The following is a 25,638-nucleotide window of genomic DNA, read 5'->3' as shown; positions in this document are numbered from 1 at the left end:
AATGTTGAGCTTTAAGACAAGTTTATCACTCTCCTCTTTCACTTTAATCAACAGGCTCTTCACTTTCTGCCATAAGGGTGGTATCACCTGCATATCTCATGATGTACTCTGCATGTAAGTTAAATAAGCAGGGTGACAATATACAGCCTTGACGTACTCCTTTTGCTACTTGGAACCAGTCTGCTGTTCCATGTCCAGTTCTAACTGTTGCTTCTTGACCTGTATACAGATTTCTCAAGAGGCAGGTCAGGTGGTCTGGTATTCCCACCTCTTTCGGAATCTTCCACAGTTTACTGTGATCCACACAGTCAAAGGCTTTGGCATAGTCAATAAAGCAGAAATAGATGTTTTTCTGGAACTTTCTTGCTTTTTCCATGATCCAGCAGATGTTGGCAATTTGATTTCTGGTTCCTCTGCCTTTTCTAAAACCAGCTTGAACATCTGGAGGTTCACGGTTCACAAATTGCTGAAGCCTGGCTTGGAGAATTTTGAGCATTACTTTACTAGCATGTGAGATGAGTGCAATTGTGCAGTAGTTTGAGCATTCCTTGGCATTGCCTTTCTTTGGGATTGGAATGAAAACTGACCTTTTCCAGTCCTGTGGCCACTGCTGAGTTTTCCAAATTTGCTGGCATATTGAGTGCAGCACTTTCACAGCATCATCTTTCAGGATTTGAGATAGCTCCACTGGAATTCCTTCACCTCCACTAGTTTTGTTCGTATGATGCTTTCTAAGGCCCACTTGACTTCACATTCCAGGATGTCTGGCTCTAGGTGAGTGATCACACCACTGTGATTATCTGGGTTGTGAAGATCTTTTTTGTACAGTTCTTCTGTGTATTCTTGCCACCTCTTCTTAATATCTTCTGCTTCTGTTAGGTCCATTTCATTTCTATCCTTTATTGAGCCCATCTTTGCATGAAATGTTCCCTTGGTACCTCTAATTTTCTTGAAGAGATCTCTAGTCTTTCCCATTCTGTTCTTTTCCTCTATTTCTTTGCATTGATCACTGAGGAAGCCTTTCTTATCTCTCCTTGCTATTCTTTGGAACTCTGCATTCAAATGGGTATATCTTTCCTTTTCTCCTTTACTTTTCACTTCCTTTCTTTTCACAGCTATTTGTAAGGCCTCCTCAGACAGCCATTTTGCTTTTTTGCATTTCTTTTTCTTGGGGATGGTCTTGATTCCTGTCTCTTGTACAATGTCACAATCTCCATCCATAGCTCATCATGCACTCTGTCTATCAGATCTAGTCCCTTAAATCTATTTCTCACTTCCACTGTGTAATCATAAGGGATTTGATTTAGGTCATACCTGAATGGTCTAGTGGTTTTCTCCACTTTCTTTAATCTCAGTCTGCATTTGGCAATAAGGAGTTCATGATCTGAACCACAGTCAAATCTAGAGTCTCTACCCCCAAATATAAATGATAATTTATTTCTAGCTGGAGATAGTAGATCATTTTCACTGTCTTCTTTATAACTTTGTAGACTTTATTTTTGGAGAAGGCAATGGCACCTCACACCAGTACCCTTGCCTGGAAAATCCCATGGACGGCGGAGCCTGGTAGGCTGCAGTCAGTCCTTGGGGTCTCAAAGAGTCGGACATGACTGAGCGACTTCCCTTTCACTTTTCACTTTCCTGCATTGGAGAAGGAAATGGCAACCCACTCCAGTGTTTTTGCCTGGAGAATCCCAGGGACGGGGGAACCTGGTGGGCTGCTGTCTATGGGGTCACAGAGTCGAACATGACTGAAGTGACTTAGCAGCAGCAGCAGGCTTTATTTTAAATAGGTAAATAACACTTTCATAAATTTTTTATCCTTTTTTTCAAAATACACATACCTGTATATTTATGTGGTTGAACCTAAATTATTATTAATAATTTAAGCATTCATCCAACACACTTTGCATTACAGTCTTTTAAAAAGAGATAAATCCAACCACAACATGAACTCAAGAATGAACATATGCCACATAAGCTACAAACACTAGTCAAACACCATGCACTGTTAACTATACCATATTAAATATATCCCTAGCAGATTTTAAATGCATCTGGCATTTGTCAAGTATGTGTATGTTTTCCCCTACAAGATTGAGCTTCTTGAGGGCAAGGAACATATTTTATCTCGTTTTATATCCCCAGAGATGGCAGTTATTAAAACTGCGCTGATGAACTATGACTGACTATATACTAATCTCTTAAAACCAACAGATGCACCAGCTGCTAACTAAATCATATACAGAGAATGCCTAGGAGCTCAGACCATCTCATTCCCAAAGAGAGAAGACACACATAAGGGATGGTGAGGTTGAGAAAAGAAAATGGGATGGCAAAGAAAAGCCCAGCCATGTATCCAAAGTCTATAACCTAGGAAACCAGGATATAGTACTGATATACAAACACTCAGAAAGACTGTGTACTCATTGTCAGAAATGAGTAATGTTGACTTTAGAGTCTAAATGAAAAAACATTTTCTTCTACAGAAATAAATGTGAACAAAACAAGTCAAGAATTTAGATCAAAGTGCTAAAAATTATAACAGTCTATGAGATCCTATTTCTAATTAACTACAAAAGACATCCCTTCACATCCAAATCAGGCTGAAAAGTCCAACACAAAAAACAAACCAAGAAAAAGGGATTAGAGTCCTAAATAAATTTTTTATCCGTATATGGAATTCTCAGTTTCTTTTCCAATTATATAAGCAGTGTCTCAAGATTCTAGTTACACAATATTAGGCACATCCTCAAGAAGAATGCCTTAAGTGAAGGAAAATATAAACAACTTTAAGCTTTCAGTGACTTTTATATAAACTAAGATGAATCTATGTAAGAGCGCCTTCGCCTGTCAGAAAATCTGTGCTGTGCTTAGTTGCTCAGTAATGTCTGACTCTTTGTGAACCCAAGGACTGTAGCCCGCCAGGCTCCTCTGTCCATGAGGATTCCCCAGGCAAGAATATTGGAGTGGGTTGCCATGCTCTCTTCCAGGGGATCTTCCCAACCTAGGGATCGAACCCAGGTCTCCCATATGGCAGGCAAATTCTTTAGCATCTGAGCCACCAGAGAACCCCAAGAATACTGGAGTGGGTAGCCTATCCTTTCTCCAGGGGATCTTCCTGATCCAGGAATCGAACTGGGGTCTCCTGCATTGCAGGTGGATTCTTTACCAGCTGAGCTACCAGGGAAGCCCTGCTGCTGCTGCTGCTGCTACGTTGCTTCAGTCGTGTCCGACTCTGTGCGACCCCACAGACAGCAGCCCACCAGGCTCTACCGTCCCTGGGATTCTCCAGGCAAGAACACTGGAGTGGGTTGCCATTAGGCAGTGTTAAATATGTTTAACTGAATACAGAGCCTCTAAAATGTATCTTACCTTTATCTGTGAGGCCTTTGGGACAGTTAAAGGTGAAACCTGGGGTTGTGAAACAACTGGAGGTCCAAAGACATGCACAGGCAAAATAGTGGACCGACCTTGAATCAAAGGCAAAATTTGGGGCTGAGTCAGCTTTGGCTGCTTCTGCAACTGTTAAATAAGAACAAAAAGATTAAAGATAAATTCTCCCATTTATAGTAAATATACTGATGATATATTAAAAAAAACAATACAATATTGTAAAGTAATTAGCCTCCAATTAAAATAAATAAATTTATATTAAAATATATATATATAAAACAGTTCATCTCACCCCTGAAATCTGCTGGTAATGTCCCACTAGTTGCTGGGATGGATAAATTTTCTCCAGAATATTTATTTCGGTCTGCGGCATGTTAGAAACCATTTGAGAGCCCATCATCTGGTCTGAGGAGTAGGCTACACTGGGCTGATTTGAAGTATCTGAGTGTATAGCTGATCCTGCTCCTGCCTCAGACAAATTGTCACCTACGATAAAGAAAATAAGGCAGAAGGGAAAAATTCAAAACACAAGGTCCAGATGGCATAGGAAATGGTAAGCACTCTTTTCTTCTTTTTCACTCTGACAACCTGAAACATCTTTAAATAAGATATGTACACTGCAAAATTAATCAAAAACCATCATGTAAACTTTCCATGCTGATATTATGGTATAACTAAAATTTTATTAGTAAAGCAAAACTACAAAGAATTATATAAAAGTTAACTCAATTTGCTGGCCATTTCATGCATATCCTAACTAATCTATGTGTGCCATTAGGATTTCAGTTAATATTCTCATTTTCATAGAACCTGGCTATACAATAATGCTGCCTTTATAGAACAATGGGTTATTACTATGAAAACACTCTGTCCTTCCAGAGAAGAGAAAGCATTACAGACAGAAAAATTAGAGAAACTGTTAATTTTATACTTGAGTCTAAAATACAAAAGGTCTTAAAGTCTAGAAAATTTCCTCTTGAAAAATAAGTTCTATCTTTAGATCCATATTTCCTTTACTAAAAGATTCACGTTAGGCTCTTAAAAATGGTAAAAAGATTATAATCCTTATCCAACTAGTACCTTGAACAAGTCACTTAACAGAACAGTTTCTTAATTTTAAAGTAAGGAAACTAGCTGGCTTGTCTATTTACGGATTTTGGAAAAGGATTAATGAAAGGACAGATAACAAAATGCTTTGAAACATACAAAAGTACTATTTAAAGATAATGGAATACAATTACACGTTTCCTTTTATACATTATAACTGTGTTACCTGTAACAGAGGAGCAATGATGTTGTGGTTTTCTTTGTAGAAGCTGTAGTCGCACATGTTGATCAACTTCAGTTTCTTCACATTCTGCCCCAGTGTGCTGAACAGGAGGAGGGGGCAAAGATGCATTTTGGGGCTGAGGGAGTATATTCCCTACAGACTTGCACTGGGAATCCCTGCGTTCTTCCAAACAGCCAGCTGGCTTCTTCTCCCTTGTCTTCTTTATCAGGGTCACTCGGTCTCTAATGGACTTAGCAACAGCTTTGGAATCACTTTCATGGAAGAATCCTGACTTGACCTACAAACAAAACATAATAAGCAAATCACATCTTTTTTTTCAATTAATTTTTTATTGAAGGATAATTGCTTTACAGAATTTTGCTGCTTTCTATCAAACCTCAACATGAATCAGTCATAGGTATACATATATCCCCTCCCTTTTGAACCTCGCTCCCATCTCCCTCCCCATCCCACCCCTCTAGGCTGACACAGCCCCTGTTTGAGTTTCCTGAGCCATACATCAAATTCTCGTTGGCTATTTTACATATGGTAATGTAAGTTTCTATGTTACTCTTTGCATACATCTCACCCTCTCCTCCCCTCTCCCCATGTCCATAAGTCTATTCTCTATGTCTGTTTCTCTATTGTTGCCCTGTAAGTAAATTCTTCAGTACCATTTTTCTAGATTCTGTATATATGTGTTAGAATATGGTATTTCTCTTTTTCTCTCTGACTCACTTCACTCTCTATAATATGTTCTAGGTTCATCCACCTCATTAGAACTGACTCAAATGTGTTCTTTTTTATGGCTGAGTAATATTCCATTGTGTATATATACTGGAGTTCACTCAAACTCATGTCCATCAAGTCGGTGATGCCACCCAGCCATCTCATCCTCTGTCATCCCCTTCTCCTCCTGCCCCCAATCCCTCCCAGCATCAGGGTCTTTTCCAATGAGTCAACACTTCGCATAAAGTGGCCAAAATATTAGAGTTTCAGCTTAAGCATCAGTCCTTCCAATGAACACCCAAGACTGATCTCCTTTATGATGGACTGCTTGGACCTCCTTGCAGTCCAAGGGACTCTCAAGAGTCTTCTCCAACATCACAGTTCAAAAGCATCAATTCTTCGGTGCTCAGCTTTCTTCACAGTCCAACTCTCACATCCATACATGACCACTGGAAAAACCATAGCCTTGACTAGACGGACCTTTGTTGGCAAAGTAACATCTCTGCTTTTTAATATGTTATCTAGGTTGGTCATAACTTTCATTCCAAGGAGTAAGCGTCTTTTAATTTCATGGCTGCAATCACCATCTGCAGTGATTTTGGAGCCCAAAAAAATAGTCTGACACTTTATTTTCATTGTTAGTATATAGAAAGGCAAGTGATTTCTGTGTATTGATTTTATATCCTGCAACTTTGCTAAGTTCACTGATTAGCAATAGTAATTTTCTGATACTATCTTTAGGGTTTTCTATGTACAGTATGATGTCATCTGCAAACAGTGAGAGCTTTCCTTCTTTTCTGATCTGGAATCCTTTCTTCTCTGATTGCCAAAGCTAGGACTTCCAGAACTATGTTGAATAATAGTGGGGAAAGTGGACACCCTTGTCTTCTTCCTGATCTTAGGAGGAATGCTTTCAGTTTTTCACCATTGAGAATAATGTTTCCTCTAGGCTTATCATATATGGCCTTTACTATGTTGAAGTAGGTTCTTTCTATGCCCATTAATTACAGAGTTTTAATCATAAATGGGTGTTGAATTTTCTCAAAGGCTTTTTCTGCATCTATTGAGATGATCATATGGTTTTTATCTTTCAATTTGTTAATATGGTGTATCACATTGATTGATTTCCATATATTGAAGAATCCTTGCATTCCTGGAATAAACCCAACTTGATCATGGTGTATGAGCTTTTTGATGTGTTGCTGAATTCTGTTTGCTAAAATTTTGTTGAGGATTTTTGCATCTATGTTCATCACTGATATTGGCCTGTAGTTTTCTTTCTTGTGTTGTCTTTGTCTAGTTTTGGTGTCAGGCTGATGGTGGCCTTGTAAAATGAATTTGGAAGTATTCCTTCCTCAGCCATTTTTTGAAAGAGCTTTAGAAGAATAGGCATTAGCTCTTTTCTAAATGTTTGACAGAATTCTCCTGTGAAGCCATCTGGTCCTGGTATTTTGTGTTTTGGGAGATTTTTTATCACAGCTTCCATTTCAGTGCATGTAATTGGGTTGTTCATCATTTCTATTTTTTCCTGGTTCAGTCTTGGAAGACTGGCCTTTTCTAAGAATCTGTCCATTCTTCCAGGTTATCTATTTTATTGCCATATAGTTGTTCATAATAGTGTCTTATAATCCTTTGTATTTCTGCATTGTCTGTTGTAACCTTTCCTTTTTCATTTCTAATTTTGTTGATTTGATTCTTCTGTCTTTTTTTCCTTGATGAGTCTGTCTAACTGTCGATTTTATCTTCTCAAAGAACCAGCTTTTAGTTTTATTAATCTTTATTATTGTTTTTTTCATTTCTTTTTCATTTATTTATGCTCAGGAATTTATAATTTCTTTTCGTCTACTAATTTTGGGGGTTTGTTCTTTTCCCAGTTGTTTTAGGTGTAAAGTTACATTGTCTATTTGATATTTTTCTTGTTTCTTGAGGTAGGATTGTATTGCTATAAACTTTCCTCTTAGAACTGCTTTTGCTACATCCCACAGGTTTTGAGTTGTTATGTTTTCATTGTCATTTGTTTCTAGAAATTTTATAATTTCCCTACTGGTTATTTAGAAAAGTGTTGTTTAATCTCCATGTGTTTGTGTTTCTTACAGCTTTTTCCTTGCAAGTGATATCTAGTCTCATAGCGTTGTGGTCAGAGAAGATGCTTGATACAATTTCAATTTTGTTCAAAGTCGTATCTTTAATATTTAAGATTTTTACTTTTATTTTTTTACTAGCAGAGTTATTTTCCTACTCCAAATTCCAAATGCTATTGAAAATAGTTAATTTGTTTCTATGTTCTTTCTTTCTTTGGATTGAAATGAAAACTGACCTTTTCCAGTCCTGTGGCCACTACTGAGTTTTCCAAATTTGTTGGCATATTGAGTGCAGCACTTTCACGTCATCACCTTTTAGTTTTGTTTGTAGTGATGCTTCCTAAGGCCCACTTGACTTCACATTCCAGGATGTCCAGCTCTAGGTGAGTGTTAGTGATCACACCTTTGTGATTACCTGGGTCATGAAGAGCTTTTCTGTACATTTCTTCTGTGTATTCTTCCACCTCTTCTTAATATCTTCTGCTTCTGTTAGGTCCATACGATTTCTGTCCTTTATCGAGCCTATCTTTGCATGAAATGTTCCCTTGGTACCTCCTATTTTCTTGAAGAGATCTCTAGTCTTTCCCGTTCTATTGTTGTTCTCTATTTCTTTGCATTGATCACTGAGGAAGGCTTTCTTATCTCTCCTTGCTATTCTTTGGAACTCTGCATTCAAATGGGTCTATCTTTCCTTTTCTCCTTTGCTTTTCGCTTCCTTTCTTTTCATAGCTATTTGTAAGGCCTCCTCAGACAGCCATTTTGCTTTTTTGCATTTCTTTTTCTTGGGGATGGTCTTGATTCCTGTCTCCTGTACAATGTCACGAGCCTCTGTCCATAGTTCATCAGGCACTCTATCAGATCTAGTCCCTTAAATCTATTTCTCACTTCCACTGTGTAGTCATAAGGGATTTGATTTAGGTTATATCTTAATGGAAAAAGTCAGTTTTTATTCCAATCCCAAAGAAAGGTAATGCCAAAGAATGCTCAAACTACTGCACAATTGCACTCATCTCATATGCTAGTAAAGTAATGCTCAAAATTCTCCTAGCCAGGCTTCAGCAATACATGAACTATGAACTTCTAGATGTTCAAGCTGGTTTTAGAAAAGGCAGAGGAACCAGAAATCAAACTGCCAACATCCACTGGATCATAGAAAAAGCAAGAGAGTTCCAGAAAAACATCTATTTCTGCTTTATTGACTATGCCAAAGCCTTTGACTGTGTGGACCACAATAAACTGTGGAAAATTCTGAGAGAGATGGGCATACCAGACCACCTGACCTGCCTCTTGAGAAACCTGTATACACGTCAGGAAGCAACAGTTAGAACTGGACATGGAACAACAGACTGGTTCCAAATAGGAAAAGGAGTACGTCAAGGCTGTATATTGTCACCCTGATTATTTAACTTATTTGCAGAGTACATCATGAGAAACGCTGGGCTGGAGGAAGCACAAGCTAGAATCAAGATTGCTGGGAGAAATATCAATAACCTCAGATATGCAGATAATACCCCTGTTATCTCAGAAAGTGAAGAAGAACTAATAAGAGCCTATTGATGAAAGTGAAAGAGGAAAGTGAAAAAGTTGGCTTAAAGCTCAACATTCAGAAAACTAAGATCATGGCATCCGGTTCCATCACTTCATGGGAAATAGATGGGGAAACAGTGGAAACAGTGTCAGACTTTATTTTTCTGGGCTCCAAAGTCACTGCAGATGGTGACTGCAGCCATGAAATTAAAAGACCCTTGCTCCTTGGAAGGAAAGTTATGACCAACCTAGACAGCATATTAAAAAGCAGAGACATTACTTTGCCAACAAAGGCCCATCTAGTCAAGGCTATGGTTTTTTCAGTAGTCATGTATGGATATGAGAGTTGGACTATAAAGAAAGCTGAGTGCAGAAGAGTTGATGCTTTTGAACTGTGGTGTTGGAGAAGACTCTTGAGAGTCCCTTGGACTGCAAGGAGATCCAACCAGTCCATCCTAAAGGAGATCAGTCCTGGGTGTTCATTGGAGGGACTGATGTTGAAGCTGAAACTCCAATACTTTGGCCACCTGATGCGAAGAGCTGACTCATTTGAAAAGACCCTGATGCTGGGAAAGATTGAGGGCCGGAGGAGAAGTGGACAACAGAGGATGAGATGGTTGGATGGCATCACTGAGACAATGGACATGGGTTTGGGTGGACTCCAGGATTTGATGATGGACAGGGAGACCTGGCGTGCTGTGGTTCATGGGGTCACAAAGAGTTGGACATCACTGAGCAACTGAACTGAACTGAATGTTCTTTCCTAATCACACATGTACAAATGCCAGAGCTTGGAATAGGAAAAATATTACTAGGCTCCAGAAACATAAGAGCCTAAGCTGGTCCTTTTTCCTATAAGCACACACAATCTTGTGGTAAGAGATGGATAAAAACTTAATTTAAAATGAAATAAGAGGTAGGAATAAGCTGCTTCAAAAGCCCTAAAGGAGCAGAAGCCTTTCTAGTAGAATTAGAGAAAGAATCACAGAGGAAGGTAAAGTCTGACCTGGATTAAATAAAACAAGGAACTTGAAGGCTATTGAGGGAGAGGTAGATGAAGTCCAGAAATCAGCACTCTAGGCAGTTGATGTATGCTCACAGCAAAGTGCTATATCTTATTAGGTTTTAGTAGAGTGACATGAGGGACATTAAGGGCTTGTTGTCTAAAAGGAACAGGGCTGAGTAGCAGAGATAATGACTTGAAGAGGTGTCAGGCATATCATTCTCAGTTCTAAAGTCTGTATTTTAAAGTATGTCTCAAGGTTCTACAGATTTGAGGAAATTTCATCATAGTTGAAAAATGATTAAAATGTTAGATGGAATCCATATATTTAATTTCACTCTTTCCCGAAGTTAAAAAAAAAAAACCCAGAGCAAATGGATTTTTAAGTCATAAACTCACAAGGATAGACAGAATAAAGTCAACAGCAACAACAAACATTTTGGAAATTTGGGGATTCGAAAACAGATAATAACTGGGAAAGGTGAGCCAGGGAAAGCTGAGCATCATTCTCATTTATCCTGAATAACACTCATAATACATAGGAACTAGCCATACCAGGTACTTATACAAGTGGGTAAAGTCAAAAGAGATGACTAAAATAAAGAAGACTAAGTGAAAGGGTTTTCAGAAGTAGTTAGGTATTAGGTTCCCATCTCTCACCGTCCATTCCACATCTTTAGGTGATTGCTTCTCCCCTATTCAAAAAGCCTAAAATTTTGTTCTCTGGAAAGGGTAAAAGAGGATCTCTGGACTAGGGAACACCAGGCACAGTTGAAGGTATGGCTATCAGGTGAAAAACAAGATTATATGGCCATATGCATGCTGAACACCATACACAGAAACTGCCAGCACTCTTCCCCACTTGGCTACCAAAATGCACCAATAACCACATCCTTATCCTCCAGGCAGGATACCGAAAGATAATTCTCTGGAGAATCTGGCCAATTCAAGAAGAAAGACACACAAATATTTACATTGGATGTTCCCTGATTATTGGCCCACCCAGATGCCTGAAAGTAGAGGTTAACAAGTCTGACCTTCCCAGACTCAGCTCTCATAAACTCATAGGGAAGTTTGAGCCAGACTATGACCAAGAGGCTCTGTTCAGCTTACCCCTCCTGGGTATCTTCACCAAAAAGTAACTTCAGTAACCAGCTAGGTATGTGCTGGGCACTCTAGTTTTCAAAACAAAATAATATATATTATTTAGGTACACTATAATGAAAAGCAAAGGAAAGTGTAACACAAAAGGATAGATCCATGGCTGATTCATGTCGATGTATGGTGAAAACGATCACAACATTGTAAAGTAAGTAGCCTCCAATTAAAATAAATAAATTAACTCTTTAAATAGTCAGGGTAGATATTATCTATAGTGATCTGGGAGGGGAATGCAAGTAGGAGGGGCACACAGATAACTTCTAAGGTACCAGTAGTGTTCCATTTCTTAACAAAAGTAGAGTTTTACTATTCTTTATACTATACATACAAATTTAATATACTCAGCTGCATAGATATATTTCACAATAAAATTTCAATTTAAATAAAGAAAATGAGAGAAAAGAAAGCAATCAGAAAGAGAAAGGATGCAACTCTGATACTATAACGGGAGAGGAGGCTGGGGATAGGATTCACTTACCATTTCATATGCTACTTCCTCAGGTGTATCTGTTTCTAAATTGAAACTGAACTCAATAGCTTCATTATCTTTATGTTTGCCTTTCAATTTTTTAGGGTCTTCAACCCAGAGTCTTAAAGCCAGGGATGAATTTGAGCAATCATCTTCCTCTGCCAACTCCACTCTTAGTCCTGTATCCTCCGCAAAAAATGCGTGGTTTAGTAGGTCCCTTATAGACAACCTAATAAACAATATACAAACCTGTTATCAATTCTTCCAATCACAAAAAGATATAGAACACTTAATCAGTAAAAAATCAGTCAAAGCAACAAGTTTATTTAAAATTTTCTATTTACTAAACCATTAATTTGTCTTAATATAAAAGCCAAATCTTATATCCAATTATTATTACCAAGGATGCAAACAAACCTCGATTAACATGCATTTGTAGTGATCTTAATTAAGGACCATTAACAGTAACATATCCAGATACTGAAGTTTAACATACCTAAACATATACCTAGAGATAATTTGAAAAGTGCTGCAGTACGTTAGATGGATTCAGTATCTTCCTTAAATCACTGGCTTAAGTCACTAAAACTCTAACAATGGATTGTCAGCAAGGAAACTAAAAACTCTTCCAGATATATACACTCTAAAGTAAATTAGCAATTCAAACATTTTTTAACAGAATTTATAAACAGAACTCATTAACTCAATTAACAGTAATCTAGTCCTTTGACTGTGTGGATCACAATAAACTGCGGAAAATTCTTCAAGAGATGGGAATACCAGACCACCTGACCTGCCTCTTGAGAAACCTGTATACACGTCAGGAAGCAATAGTTAGAACCGAACATGGAACAACAGACTGGTTCTAAATAGGAAAAGGAGTACGTCAAGGCTATATACTGTCACTCTGCTTATTTAACTTATTTGCAGAGTACATCATGAGAAACTCTGGGCTGGAAGAAGCACAAGCTGGAATCAAGATTGCCGGGAGAAATATCAATAACCTCAGATATGCAGATGACACCACCCTTATGGCAGAAAGTGAAGAGGAACTCAAAAGCCTCTTGATGAAAGTGAAAAAGGAGAGTGAAAAAGTTGGCTTAAAGCTCAACATTCAGAAAATGAAGATCATGGCATCTGGTCCCATCACTTCATGGCAAATAGATGGGGAAACAGTGGAAACAGTGTCAGACTTTATTTTTCTGGGCTCCAAAATCACTGCAGATGGTGACTGCAGCCATGAAATTAAAAGATGCTTACTCCTTGGAAGAAAAGTTATGACCAACCTAGATACCATACTGAAAAGCAGAGACATTACTCTGCCAACAAAGGTCTGTCTAGTCAAGGCTATGGTTTTTCCAGTGGTCATGTATGGATGTGAGAGTTGGACTGTGAAGAAAGCTGAGCACCAAAGAATTGATGCTTTTGAACTGTAATGTTGGAGAAGACTCTTGAGAGTCCCTTGGACTGCAAGGAGATCCAACCAGTCCATTCTAAAGGAGATCAGTCCTGGGTGTTCTTTGGAAGAAATGATGCTAAAGCTGAAACTCCAGTACTTTGGCCACCTCATGCAAAGAGTTGACTCCTTGGAAAAGACTCTGATGCTGGGAGCGACTGGGGGCAGGAGGAGAAGGGGATGACTGAGGATGAGATGGCTGGATGGCATTACTGACTTGATGGACGTGAGTCTGAGTGAACTCTGGGAGATGGTAATGGACAGGCAGGCCTGGCGTGCTGCGATTCATGGGGCTGCAAACAGTCGGACACGACTGAGTGACTGAACTGAACTGAACTGAGTCAGTGTACTTCATTCACTCTTTAGAGAATGCTATGTGTGAAGCTAATTTAGTTCAGCAAAGTCATATAGTTTTCTTAAAGTATTTAAGGCCAGTGTCCTAGGCCAAAGTATACACATAATGGATACAACTCCAACCTAATATTAGGGATTAATCTAATATTAGGTTAATATTAGGTTAAGAGAAGAAAAAAAAGACAGAGGTTCAAAATTTTTTTATAAGCTGGGAAAGGCAATTTCCCTTTCTTTGACCAACTTCTAAAATAGAGAAATAATATCCATATTACAGGCCAGTGAGAGCTAAAACTGATATATTCCGTAATGTCTATGTGGAAAGCCCCTCCTGTACTATTTAAAATAGAAGTTATGCAAACCTAGACAGCATATTAAAAAGTAGAGACATTACTTGGTTGACAAAGGTCCGTCTAGTCAAAGCTATGGTTTTTCCAGAAGTCATGTATGGATATGAGAGTTGGACCATAAAGAAAGCTGAGTGCCAAAGAATTGATGCTTTTAAAGTGTGGTGTTGGAGAAAACTCTTTGAGAGTGCCTTGGACTGCAAGGAGATCAAACCAGTCAATCCTAAAGTAAATCAGTCCTGAATATTCATTTGAAGGACTGATGCTGAAGCTGAAGCTTCAATACTTTGGCCACCTAACGTGAATAACTGACTCACTGGAAAAGACCCAGATGCTGGGAAAGACTGAAGGCGGGAGGAGAAGGGATGATAGAGGATGAGATGGTTGGAAGGTATCACTGACTTGATGGATATGAGTTTGAGCAAGCTCCAGGAGTTGGTGATGGACAGGGAAGCCTGGCATGCTGCAGTCCATGGGGTCACAAAGAGTCAGACACAACTGAGTGACTGAACTGAGACTGAACTGAAAGCATGTTGACAGCATGGTATCCTGTAAGTTGAGGATTTTCAACCTTCTACACTTTAGTGATCAAGAGATAAACATTTAACTAAGACAGTTTTTATGAAAAGATTATGCTTGCTCAGACTAATTAGTCTTAAGGCTGAGGCAAGATGTGTTTAAGAAGGTACAATTAAGTTAAGCATTCTGGTTCTCAATGAACGTTTTGCCTAGATATTTTTACTATGGAATAATCACTGCAATAACAGCAGATAGTATCATTCATTAAATATTTATTACTCTGTTAGGTATTTTATACTCATTATCTTTTTAATCATCAAAATAATACCTATTTTGAGGAACACCTAAGTAACTTGCTCAAGATCACACTGGCTAAGTGTGACTCCAGATATGAATCTTCCGCTGTTGAAGCCTAGGCTCCTAGGCTCTTTCCAAAACACTAATGTGCCATGAACCTTTTTTGAATATTTCAGTGTTCTTTGGTAATAGGTCGTAATTAAAATGCTGTATTAAAAACAACCAGAAACCAAACTAAAACAGCTACTTCAACAGAGTAGTTTTACATAGCTTAAAAAAAAAAGCATGCCTAAACTCCTACAATTCAAAAACAATAAAACAACTCAAATTTTTTCTAAAGGCAAAGGACTTCAATAGATAATTCACCAAAGAAAATATACAAATACTGATAAGCACATGAAAGGATACTCAACATTATTAGTCCTTAAGGAAATGGAAATCAAAACCAAAATGAGATAGCACTTTACACCCACTAAGATGGATATTACCAAAAAACAGTTGGTGCAGATGTTAAGAAACTGGAGCCATCATACATTGCTGGAAGGAATGCAAACTGATGCAGCCATTGTGGAAAAAAATTTGGTGCTTCTTCAAAAAAATTAAACAGATTATTACCATATGATTCAGTAATTCTACTCTTAGGTACATACCAAAAAGAACTGAAAGCAGACATTCAAGAAGATACTTGTTCACCAATATTCATGCTGCATTATTCACAATAGCTAAAAGGTAGAAATAACTCAAGTATCTATCAAGAGATGAATGGATAAACAAAATGGTGTATGCATGAGAGCACAAAAAGACAAATATTATATGACACAAAAGGACAAATATTATGATTCCACTTGTAGGAGGTACCTACAAAAGGGTAGAGACAAAGTAGGATAGAGATTGGCAGGGGGTGACAGGAAAGGGAATGGGTAGTTACTATTTAATGGGCATAGAGTTTCTGTTTGGGATGATGAGAAACTTCTGGAAATAGTGGTGATGATTGTACAACAATGTGAACGCGCATAATGCCACTGAATTGTACATTTAAGAATGATTAATATGGTAAATCCTAGGTTATTTATATTTTACCATAATTAAAATATACAGATATAGCCTGTTGGTACAAACACCAAGAATGTTGTATAATAAAGCTATAATGAAACAGGCTTAATCTTTTTTAATATAAATGTATTTATTTTAATTGGAGGCTAATTACTTTACAATATTGTATTGGTTTTGCCATACATCAACATGAATCTGCCACAGGTGTACATGTGTTACCCATCCTGAACCCCCCTCCCTCCTCCCTCCCCGTACCATCCCTCTGGGTCATCTCAGTGCACCAGCCCCAAGCATCCAGTATCATGCATCTAAGCTGGACTGGTGATTCGTTTCATATATGATATTATACATGTTTCAATGCCTTTCTCCCAAATCATCCCACCCTCTCCCTCTCCCAGAGTCCAAAAGACTGTTCTATACATCTGTGTCTCTTTTGCTGTCTCACATACAGGGTTATCATTACCATCTTTCTAAATTCCACATATATGCGTTAGTGTACTGTATTGGTGTTTTTCTTTCCGGCTTGCTTCACTCTGTATAATAGGCTCCAGTTTCATCCACCTCATTAGAACTGATTCAAATGTATTCTTTTTAATGGCTGAGTAATACTCCATTGTGTATATGTACCACAGCTGTCTTATCCATTCATCTGCTGATGGACATCCAGGTTGCTTCCACGTCCTGGCTATTATAAACAGTGCTGTGATAAACATTGGGGTACATGTGTCTCTTTCAATTCAAACAGGCTTTATCTTAGTGGCTTTTTATATTTTCAAATATGCAACAGTAAGCTTAGATAACTAATAAAAATGGGAGAAAGTCAGTGAAATGCTGGTGGAAGTAATTTCTACAAAAGATCTATAATCTAATTTAATCATAATCAACTGGAGATAAAACACTAATCTACCAATTTTAGTAAGCAACTGTCCAAAGCTCAAATTAAAGGGAAAAGCTAAAACTAAAATTAATTGTGAGAAAAATATACATTGTGACACAAATAAATTTAGAACTATTTCTTGAAAAAAATAGCCCTGTCAGCTTTACCATTTTCATGACACAAGAACACATGGACAAATTTAAAAAAAAAAAACAGCTAGTGAGTTGATGGTTAAATTTTTCTTAAACTATCATAAAAAACCATTTAAGTACTTATGTGAAGTTGACAATGCAGAAACTCTCCACTATCTATCAACTGTTGGAAGAAAGTTTACCTGAGAGGGAACTGTTAAACTGATGGCTAAAAGTGATGAAGCTTAATATCAGTTCAAGGAAAATTCAACACATAATATCAATTTAAAATGGCAACAAAATGCAATAATACAGTTCACTATAGACAGTGTGGTTTGGCTTCCACTCAAAAGTCATACCCAGCATGATTCAAAGGTCAAAAAAAGACCCAAAGCAAGGTAAGAGAAAAATTCATCCATTAGTTATGTCTTTTCACTATACATGCACCCACCTTTCAGATTTGTTTTGGCGAATACATCCCTCGATGATTTCTTTCACTTCAGGATCAGTGACTTTATCAAAACTGGCTGGTTTTATACCCTGGAAGAGGAAAAATGGTTTCTAGTCACAAATTAAGCAATTGAAACCCCAGGCCAACATGACACTTAGTAAAATAATGATTTTTTAAACACTAAACCACATTCAAACCTTAAATGAAATAAATATATATACACAATATGAGTTTAACAACTTTTTGACAAGGATTTTGTCACCATTCTACAAACAACAGTGAAAAACTGTAAACAATCTAAATCTTTAATAACAGAAGTAATATTATATAAACTATGTGATATACATATAAATACAAATGCTAATAAACAAAAATATTCTCACAGTAATTAAAACAATGGAGAATTCTCATACTACAACATTAAACAGAAAAAACACAGGATTTCAAAATGTACATACCATATAACCCCAATTAGTAAAATATAATAAGTATTTCTTAGAATCAGAGAAATCAATGTTATTTAAAAAAACACTTTCAGAAATTCTAAATAAGGAATTATCTACTGCCAACATATCAAATCAGTACTTCAAAGTCTTCTAGAATGGCTAGAAACAATCAATAAATATACATATAAAATATATATATTTTGCTATATGCATAAACTTTTAAAAAATCTATATTGCTTTTATCCTTAAACAATATCAAAATATTGAGAGAACCTTAAGCTAATTATCAGGTTCTAGGAATTCAATATCAAATTAATGAGGTCCATATAATTCAAAATGTTTTTATAATAACTGTGCTTGCTGCCTAAACCTGCTTATTTTACATTCTATCACCCCTAATTTATGAGTTTTAGATTTAAAAAATAATACAAGATTGCTGCCATCACTTAATAGAAAATTCCAAATTAAGCTACAAGCAGAAAGGTATAATAGAATAATTATCACAGAATGAGGCAATCTAAGATTTCATTCTGGGTCTGTCACACTACCTTACAGTATATAGAATCAGAAAGCCAAATATCATATCCCAGATAAATCTGGTGAGATTAGGAGTTAATTTGGGCCTCAAATTCAAAAAGCTTTAGTAGAGATGGAAATCTGAATTGTGATATTGCATTTTTGTGACTTTATTATAAAAGAATAAAGTTACCAATAAAAAATGGAGTTTTTAAATCTTATAGAAAATACCCTCATTGACCTTTCCATTGATCTCTTAACTACTCCCTGCTGCTGCTGCTGCTGCTGCTAAGTCACTACAGTCGTGTCCGACTCTGTGACACCCCATAGATGGCAGCCCACCAGGCTTCCCCGTTCCTGGGATTCTCCAGGCAAGAACACTGGACTGGGTTGCCATTTCCTTCTCCAATGCATGAAAGTGAAAACTGAAAGTGAAGTCGCTCAGTCGTGTCTGACTCTTAGGGACCCCATGGACTGCGGCCCACCAGGCTCCTCCGTCCATGGGATTTTCCAGGCAAAAGTACTGGAGTTGGGTGCCATTGCCTTCTCCAACTATTCCCTGCTGCTGCTAAGTCGCTTCAGTCATGTCCGACTCTGTGTGACCCCATAGATGGAAGCCCACCAGGCTCCCCTGTCCCCGGGATTCTCCAGGCAAGAACACTGGAGTGGGTTGCCATTTCCTTCTTCAATGCATGAAAGTGAAAAGTGAAAGGGAAGTCACTCAGTCCTGTCCGACTCTTAGTGACCCCATGGACTGCAGCCTACCAGGCTCCTCCATCCATGGGATTTTCCAGGCAAAAGTACTGGAGTGGGGTGCCATTGCCGTCTCCAAACTACTCACTAGGGCTAGATAATTATTGCTTTTCTCTGCTCCTAGGGGAAAATAATTGGGGAGCTGAAACTTACAAAATCAAGTACAGACTCTTCTATTTGTGGCCCAAATTAAAAGGGCATGGAGAAGGCAATGGCACCCCACTCCAGTACTCTTGCCTGGAAAATCCCATGGATGGAGGAGCCTGGTGGGCTGCAGTCCATGGGGTCACTAAGAGTCGGACATGACTGAGCGAATTCACTTTGACTTTTCACTTTCATGCATTGGAGAAGGAAATGGCAACCCATTCCAGTGTTCTTGCCTGGAGAATCCCAGGGACAGGGAAGCCTGGTGGGCTGCCGTCTATGGGGTTGCACAGAGTCGGACACGACTGAAGTGACTTAGCAGCAGCAGCCTCATTATTTATCTGAAACACGTGAACAATCTCTTTTGCAGCCTACTTTGAGCTACCCAACTGAACATGAAAGAGATCTATTTTGAACAATCCTAACACTTTGTTTCTATCTCCCCTAAGTTCCTTCTATACTCTAATCCTCTTATTTTTGTAGTCATTTGTGAGTTTATATCATTGCCCTGATAAAAATGTAAACTCTTCATAGGTGGCAAACACGTCTTACTCACATTCCTTGTAATTTCTAATGTAAAAAATTACTCATAGCAGTGACTATCATTTAATAATGAGGCTTTTAGAACTAGAAAAAGTCTTCAAAACATGTAGTCAATCTTTATTATTTAGCTTTGGGAAATAACATCCATCTAATAAATAAAAAGATCAGTTTTCATTCCAATCCCAAAGAAAGGCAATGCAAGAAGGTTCAAACTACCACACAATTAATTGTACTCATCTCACATGCTACTAAAGAAATGCTCAAGATTCTCCAAGCCAGGCTTCAACAGTACATGAACCATGAACTTCAAGACATTCAAGCTGGACTTAGAAAAGGCAGAGGAACCAGGTATCAAATTGTCAACATCGGCAGGATCATTGAAAAACCAAGAGAGTTCCACAAAAACATCTACTTCTGCTTTATTGACTATACTAAAGCCTTTGACTGTGTGAACCACAAAAAACTCTGGAAAATTCTTAAAGAGATGGGAATACCAGACCACCTCACCTGCCTCTTGAGAAATCTGTATGCAGGTCAAGAAGCAATAGTTAGAAGTGGACAAGGAACAACAGACTGGTTCCAAATATGGAAAGGAATATGTTAAGGCTGTATATTATCACTCTGCTTATTTAACTTATATGCAGAGTACATCATGAGAAACACTGGGCTGGATGAAGCACAAGCTGGAATCAAGACTGCTGGGAGAAATATCAATAACCTCAGATATGCACATGACACCACCCTTATGGCAGAAAGCAAAGAACTAAAGAGCCTGTTGATGAAAGTGAAAGAGGAGAGTGAAAACGTTGGCTTAAAACTCAACATTCAGAGACTGGACTCGGAAGACAGCAGAGGAATAGGACAGGGAGACCACATTCTCCCCAACAAATTCATCAAAAGAACATTTGACCCAGAGAGATGTTATGGGGAGGGAGGTGGGAGGGGGGTTCATGTTTGGGAACGCATGTAAGAATTAAAGATATTAAAATTTAAAAAATAAAAAACTAAAAAAAAAAATCAACAACAACAACAAAAAAAGAACATTTGAATGCTGGGCAAATTCCACAAAACAACTTCTCAATGCTGGCAGAGGACATCAGGCACCGAGAAAGGCAGCCCATTGTCTTTGAAAGGAGGTAGGACAAAATATAAAAGACAAAAAGAGAGGCAAAACAGGAAGGGATGGAGACCCATCCCAGGAAGGGAGGCTTGAAAGAGGAGAAGTTTCCAAACTGTCCCACCTGAGGAGAGTGCGATGGCCAAGCACCTGGTTGCCTGAGCTGCTCGGACCGGGGAAGGGCACAAAACACAGGCCCAACTGAGTCTGTGCCTTTGTGGAGTACGCAAGAACCTGAACCTGAGCAGCTTAGACCTGGGAAATGCACACAACCCAGGGCACGCCTGAGACAGTTCTCCAGCAGAGCAACCTAGAGCCTGAGAAGTTTAAACTGGGAAAGCGCACACACTATGAGCGGGGGGAAAACCCAGCGCAGTCGAGACACTGTGAGCACTCCCCACACACACCAGCAATATTTGTTTGCAGTGTTCCTCCCTCCCCACAGCACAACTGAACAAGTGAGCCTAAATAAGTGACCACCTTCGTTCCCTTGTGTCAGGGTGGAAATAAGAAACCAAAAAGACCAGCAAACAGAAGAAGCTAAAATAAACAGAGGGAACCACTTTGGAAGTGACAGGTGCAACAGATTAAAACCCTGTAGTTAGCACCGACTACATTGGAAGGGGCCTATAGACCTTGAGAAGTATAAGCTGGATCAAGGAACTATCTGAAATTGAACTGACCCTACATTGCCTGCAACAGCCCCAGAGAAATTCCTTAGATATATTTTTACTATAATCATTTTTAAATTCTTTAAAAAGTTTTTTTTAAGTCATTACTCCTTTAATTTTCATTTTTATAACCTACTATTACCTTGCAAAAAAAGACCCTATTTTTAAAGCAAATTTCATACATATATTTTATAATTTTTGTGACTTTGTTTTTTTTATATTGTATTTTTGAGAGTCTAACCTCTACTCTAGATTTTTAATCTTTCCTTTTTGGTATTTGTTATCAATTTTTTACCTTTAAGAACCCAATCTTCAGTACCCATTTTTACTTGGGAGTGCCATTACTGGCTTGATTGCTCTCTCCCCCTTTTGACTCTCCTTTTTCTCCACCAGGTCGCCTCTATCTCCTCCCTCCCCCTTCTCTTCTCTACCTTCCTCTGTGAATCTTTTTGTGTTCCAGACAGTGAAGAACACTTAGGGAACTGATTACTGGCTGGATCTGTCTCTCTCCTCTTGATTCCACCTTTTCTCCTCCTGGTCACCTCTGTCTCCTTCCTCCCTCTTCTCTTCTCTGTGTAAATCCATGAACCTCTCTGAGGGGTCCAGACTGTGGAGAGCACATAGGGAATTGATTACTGTCTAGCTTGCTCTCTCCCCTTTTCATTCCCCCTCTTCTCCTCGTGGTCACCTCTCCCTCCTCCCTCTACTCTTCTCCATGTAACTTTGTGAGCCTCTCCAGGTGTCCCTCACTGTGGAGAATCTTTTCATCATTAACCTAGATGTTTTATCATCGGTGCTGTATAGATGGAGAAGTCTTGAAGCTACTGTAAGAATCAGACTGAAAACCAGAGACAGGAGGCTTAAGCCCAAAACCTGAGAATACCAGGGAACTCCTGACTCCAGGGAACATTAATTGATAAGAGCTCATCAAAAGTCTCCATACCTACTCTGAAACCAAGCACCACCCAAGAACCAACAAGTTCTAGAGCAAGACATACCATGCAAATTCTCACAGTAGTCGCCGTGCCTACCATGGTGACCACGGGTGAGGGGGAATCAGGGTTCGATTCCAGAGAGGGAGCCTGAGAAACGGCTACCACATCCAAGGAAGGCAACACAGGAACATAGCCCTGAGCTTCAATATATAGGCTGCCCAAATTCACACTAAACCCACAGACATCTCAAAACTCATTACTGGACACTTCATTGCACTCCAGGGAGAAGAAATCCAGATTCAGCCACCAGAACACCAGTGCAAGCTTCCCTAACCAGGAAACCTTGACAAGCCACCTGTCTAACCCCACCCATAGGGAGCAACCTCCACAATAAAGAGGAACGACAAACTGCCAGTACATAGAAAGGCCACCCCAAACACGGCAATCTAAACAAGATGAAAATGCAGAAAAATACTCAGCAAGTAAAAGAACATGATAAATGCCCACCAAACCAAACAAAAGAGGAGGAGATAGGGAATCTACCTGAAAAAGAATTCAGAATAATGATAGTAAAACGTGATCCAACATTTTGAAAACAAAATGGAGTTACATATAAATAGCCTGGAGACAAGGACTGAGAAGATGCAAGAAATGTTTAACAAGGACCTACAAGAAATAAAAAAGAGTCAATCAATAATGAATAATGCAATAAATGAGATCAAAAACACTCTGGAGGGAACCAAAAGTAGAATAACAGAGGCAGAAGATAAGTGAGGTAGAAGTTAAGTGAGGTAGGAGATAGAATGGTGGAAATAAATGAAACAGACAGGAAAAATGAAAAAAGAATTAAAAGAAAGGAGGACAACTTCAGAGGCCTCTGGGACAATGTTAAATGCCCCAATATGAGAATCATAGGAGTCCCAGAAGAAGAAGACAAAAAGAAAGGCCATGAGAAAATACTTTAGGACATAATAATTGAAAACTTCCCTAAAATGGGGAAGGAAATAGTCACCCAAGTCCAAGAAACCCAGAGAGTTCCAACACGGTAAACCCAAGGCAAAACATCCCAAGACACATATTAGTCAAATTAACAAGATCAAACACAAAGAACAAATATTAAAAGCAGCAAGGGAAAAACAACAAATCACACACAAGGGGAAACCCATTAGGATAACAGCTGATCTTCTTCAGGCCAGAAGAGAATGGCAGGACATACTTAAAGTGATGAAAGAGAAAAGCTACACCCAGATTACTGTACACAGCAAGCATCTCATTCAAATATGAAGGAGAAATCAAAAGCTTTATAGACAAGCAAAATGTGAGAGAATTCAGCACCACCAAACCAGCTCTCCAACAAATGCTAAAGGTTCTTCTCTAGACAGGAAACACAGAAAGGGTGTATAAACTCGAACCCAAAACAACAAAGTAAATGGCAATGGGATCATACTTATGAATAATTACCTTAAATGTAAACAGGTTCAATGCCCCAACCAAAAGACAAAGACTGGTTGCTGCTGCTGCTAAGTTGCTTCAGTCGTGTCCAACTGTGTGACCCCATAGATGGCAGCCCACCAGGCTTCCCCATCCCTGGGATTCTCCAGGCAAGAACACTGGAGTGGCCTGCCATTTCCTTCTCCAATGCATGAAAGTGAAAAGTGAAAGTGAAGTCACTCAGTTGTGTCCAACTCTTAGCAACCCCATGGAGAGCAGCCTACCAGGCTCCTCCGTCCATGAGAATTTCCAGGCAAGAGTACTGGAGTGGGGTGCCAGTGCCTTCTCCAAAAGACTGGCTGAATGGATACAAAGACAAGACCCATATATATGCTGTCTACAAGAGACCCACCTCAAAACAAGGAACACATACAGACTGAAAGAGAAGGGTGGGAAAAAGATATTCTATGCAAATAGAGACCAAAAGAAAGAAGGATTACAAATACTCATACCAGATAAAATACTTTAAATAGAGGCTGTGAAAAAAGACAAAGAAGAACACTATATAATGATCAAAGGATCAATCCAAGAAGATATAGCAATTATAAATATATATGCACCCAACATAGGAGCACCGCAATATGTAAGACAAATGCTAACAAAAGGGGAAATTAACAATAACACAATAATAGTGGGAGACTTTAATACCCCACTCACACCTGTGGATAGATCAACTAAACAAAATTAACAAGGAAACACAAACTTTAAATGATACAATAGACCAGTTAGACCTAATTGATATCTATAGGACATTTCACCCCAAAACAATGAATTTCACCTTTTTCTCAAGCGCACATGGAACCTTTCCCAGGACAGATCATATCCTGGGCCATAAACTAGCCTTGGTAATTTCAAAACAACTGAAATCATTCCAAGCATCTTTCTGACCACAACGCAGTAAGATTAGATTGCAATTACAGGAGAAAAACTATTAAAAATTCCAACATATGGAGGCTGAACAACACGCTTCTGAATAACCAACAAATCACAGAAGAAATCAAAAAAGAAATAAAAATATGCATAGAAATGAATGAAAATGAAAACACAACAACCCCAAACCTGTGGGACACTGTAAAATCAGTGCTAAGGGGAAGGTTCATAGCACTACAGGCTTACCTCAAGAAATAAGAAAAAAGTCAACTAAATAACCTAACTCTATACCTAAAGCAACTGGAAAAGGAAGAAATGAAGAACCCCAGGGTTAGTAGAAGGAAAGAAATCTTAAAAATTAGCGCAGAAATAAATGCAAAAGAAACAAAAGAGGCCACAGCAAAAGTCAACAAAGCCAAAATCTGGTTCTTTGAGAAGATAAATAAAATTGAAAAACCAACAAATCGCCAGTCTATGTCTGATGCAGGATACAGCATGCTTGGGACTGGTGCACGGGGATGACCCAGAGAGATGTTATGGGGAGGGAGGTGGGAGGGGGGTTCATGTTTGGGAACGCATGTACACCTGTGGTGGATTCATGTCCATGTATGGCAAAACCAATACAGTATTGTAAAGTAAAATAAAGTAAAAATAAAAATTTTTTAAAAAAGAAAAAAAAAGAAAAACCACTAGCCAAACTCATCAAGAAACAAAGGGAGAAAAATCAAATCAATAAAATAGGAAATGAAACTGGAGAGATCACAACAGACAACACAGAAATACAAAGGATCATAAGAGACTACTATCAGCAACTATATGCCAATAAAATGGACAAATGGACTTGGAGGAAATGGACAAATTCTTAGAAAAGTACAACTTTCCAAAACTGAACCAGGAAGAAATAGAAAATCTTAACAGACCCATCACAAGCACAGAAATTGAAACTGTAATCAGTAATCTTCCAGCAAACAAAAACCCAGGACCAGACAGCTTCACAGCTGAATTGCACCAAAAATTTAGAGAAGAGCTAACAC

The 25,638-nt window shown here is 38.5% G+C and overlaps 1 protein-coding gene across 1 annotated transcript in view; it reads right to left on the bottom strand.

Moving 5' to 3' along the window:
- Window positions 1-25,638, bottom strand: part of WNK3 (WNK lysine deficient protein kinase 3) — a 194,039-nt gene that overhangs the window by 115,065 nt on the left and 53,336 nt on the right. The window contains exons 6-10 of the mRNA XM_070291607.1: window positions 17,119-17,207; window positions 11,646-11,865; window positions 4,670-4,964; window positions 3,689-3,882; window positions 3,376-3,525 (exon numbers count right to left, since the gene is read on the bottom strand). Of these exons, the coding sequence (XP_070147708.1) occupies window positions 3,376-3,525; window positions 3,689-3,882; window positions 4,670-4,964; window positions 11,646-11,865; window positions 17,119-17,207 (948 nt within the window). The remainder of the gene's footprint in view (window positions 1-3,375; window positions 3,526-3,688; window positions 3,883-4,669; window positions 4,965-11,645; window positions 11,866-17,118; window positions 17,208-25,638) is intronic.

Source organism: Ovis canadensis, chromosome X (assembly GCF_042477335.2).
Source record: "Ovis canadensis isolate MfBH-ARS-UI-01 breed Bighorn chromosome X, ARS-UI_OviCan_v2, whole genome shotgun sequence".
NCBI classification, from domain to species: Eukaryota; Metazoa; Chordata; class Mammalia; order Artiodactyla; family Bovidae; genus Ovis; species Ovis canadensis.
Note: the sequence above shows the minus strand (reverse complement) of the source record. Positions and strands in the feature narration are given on the sequence as shown.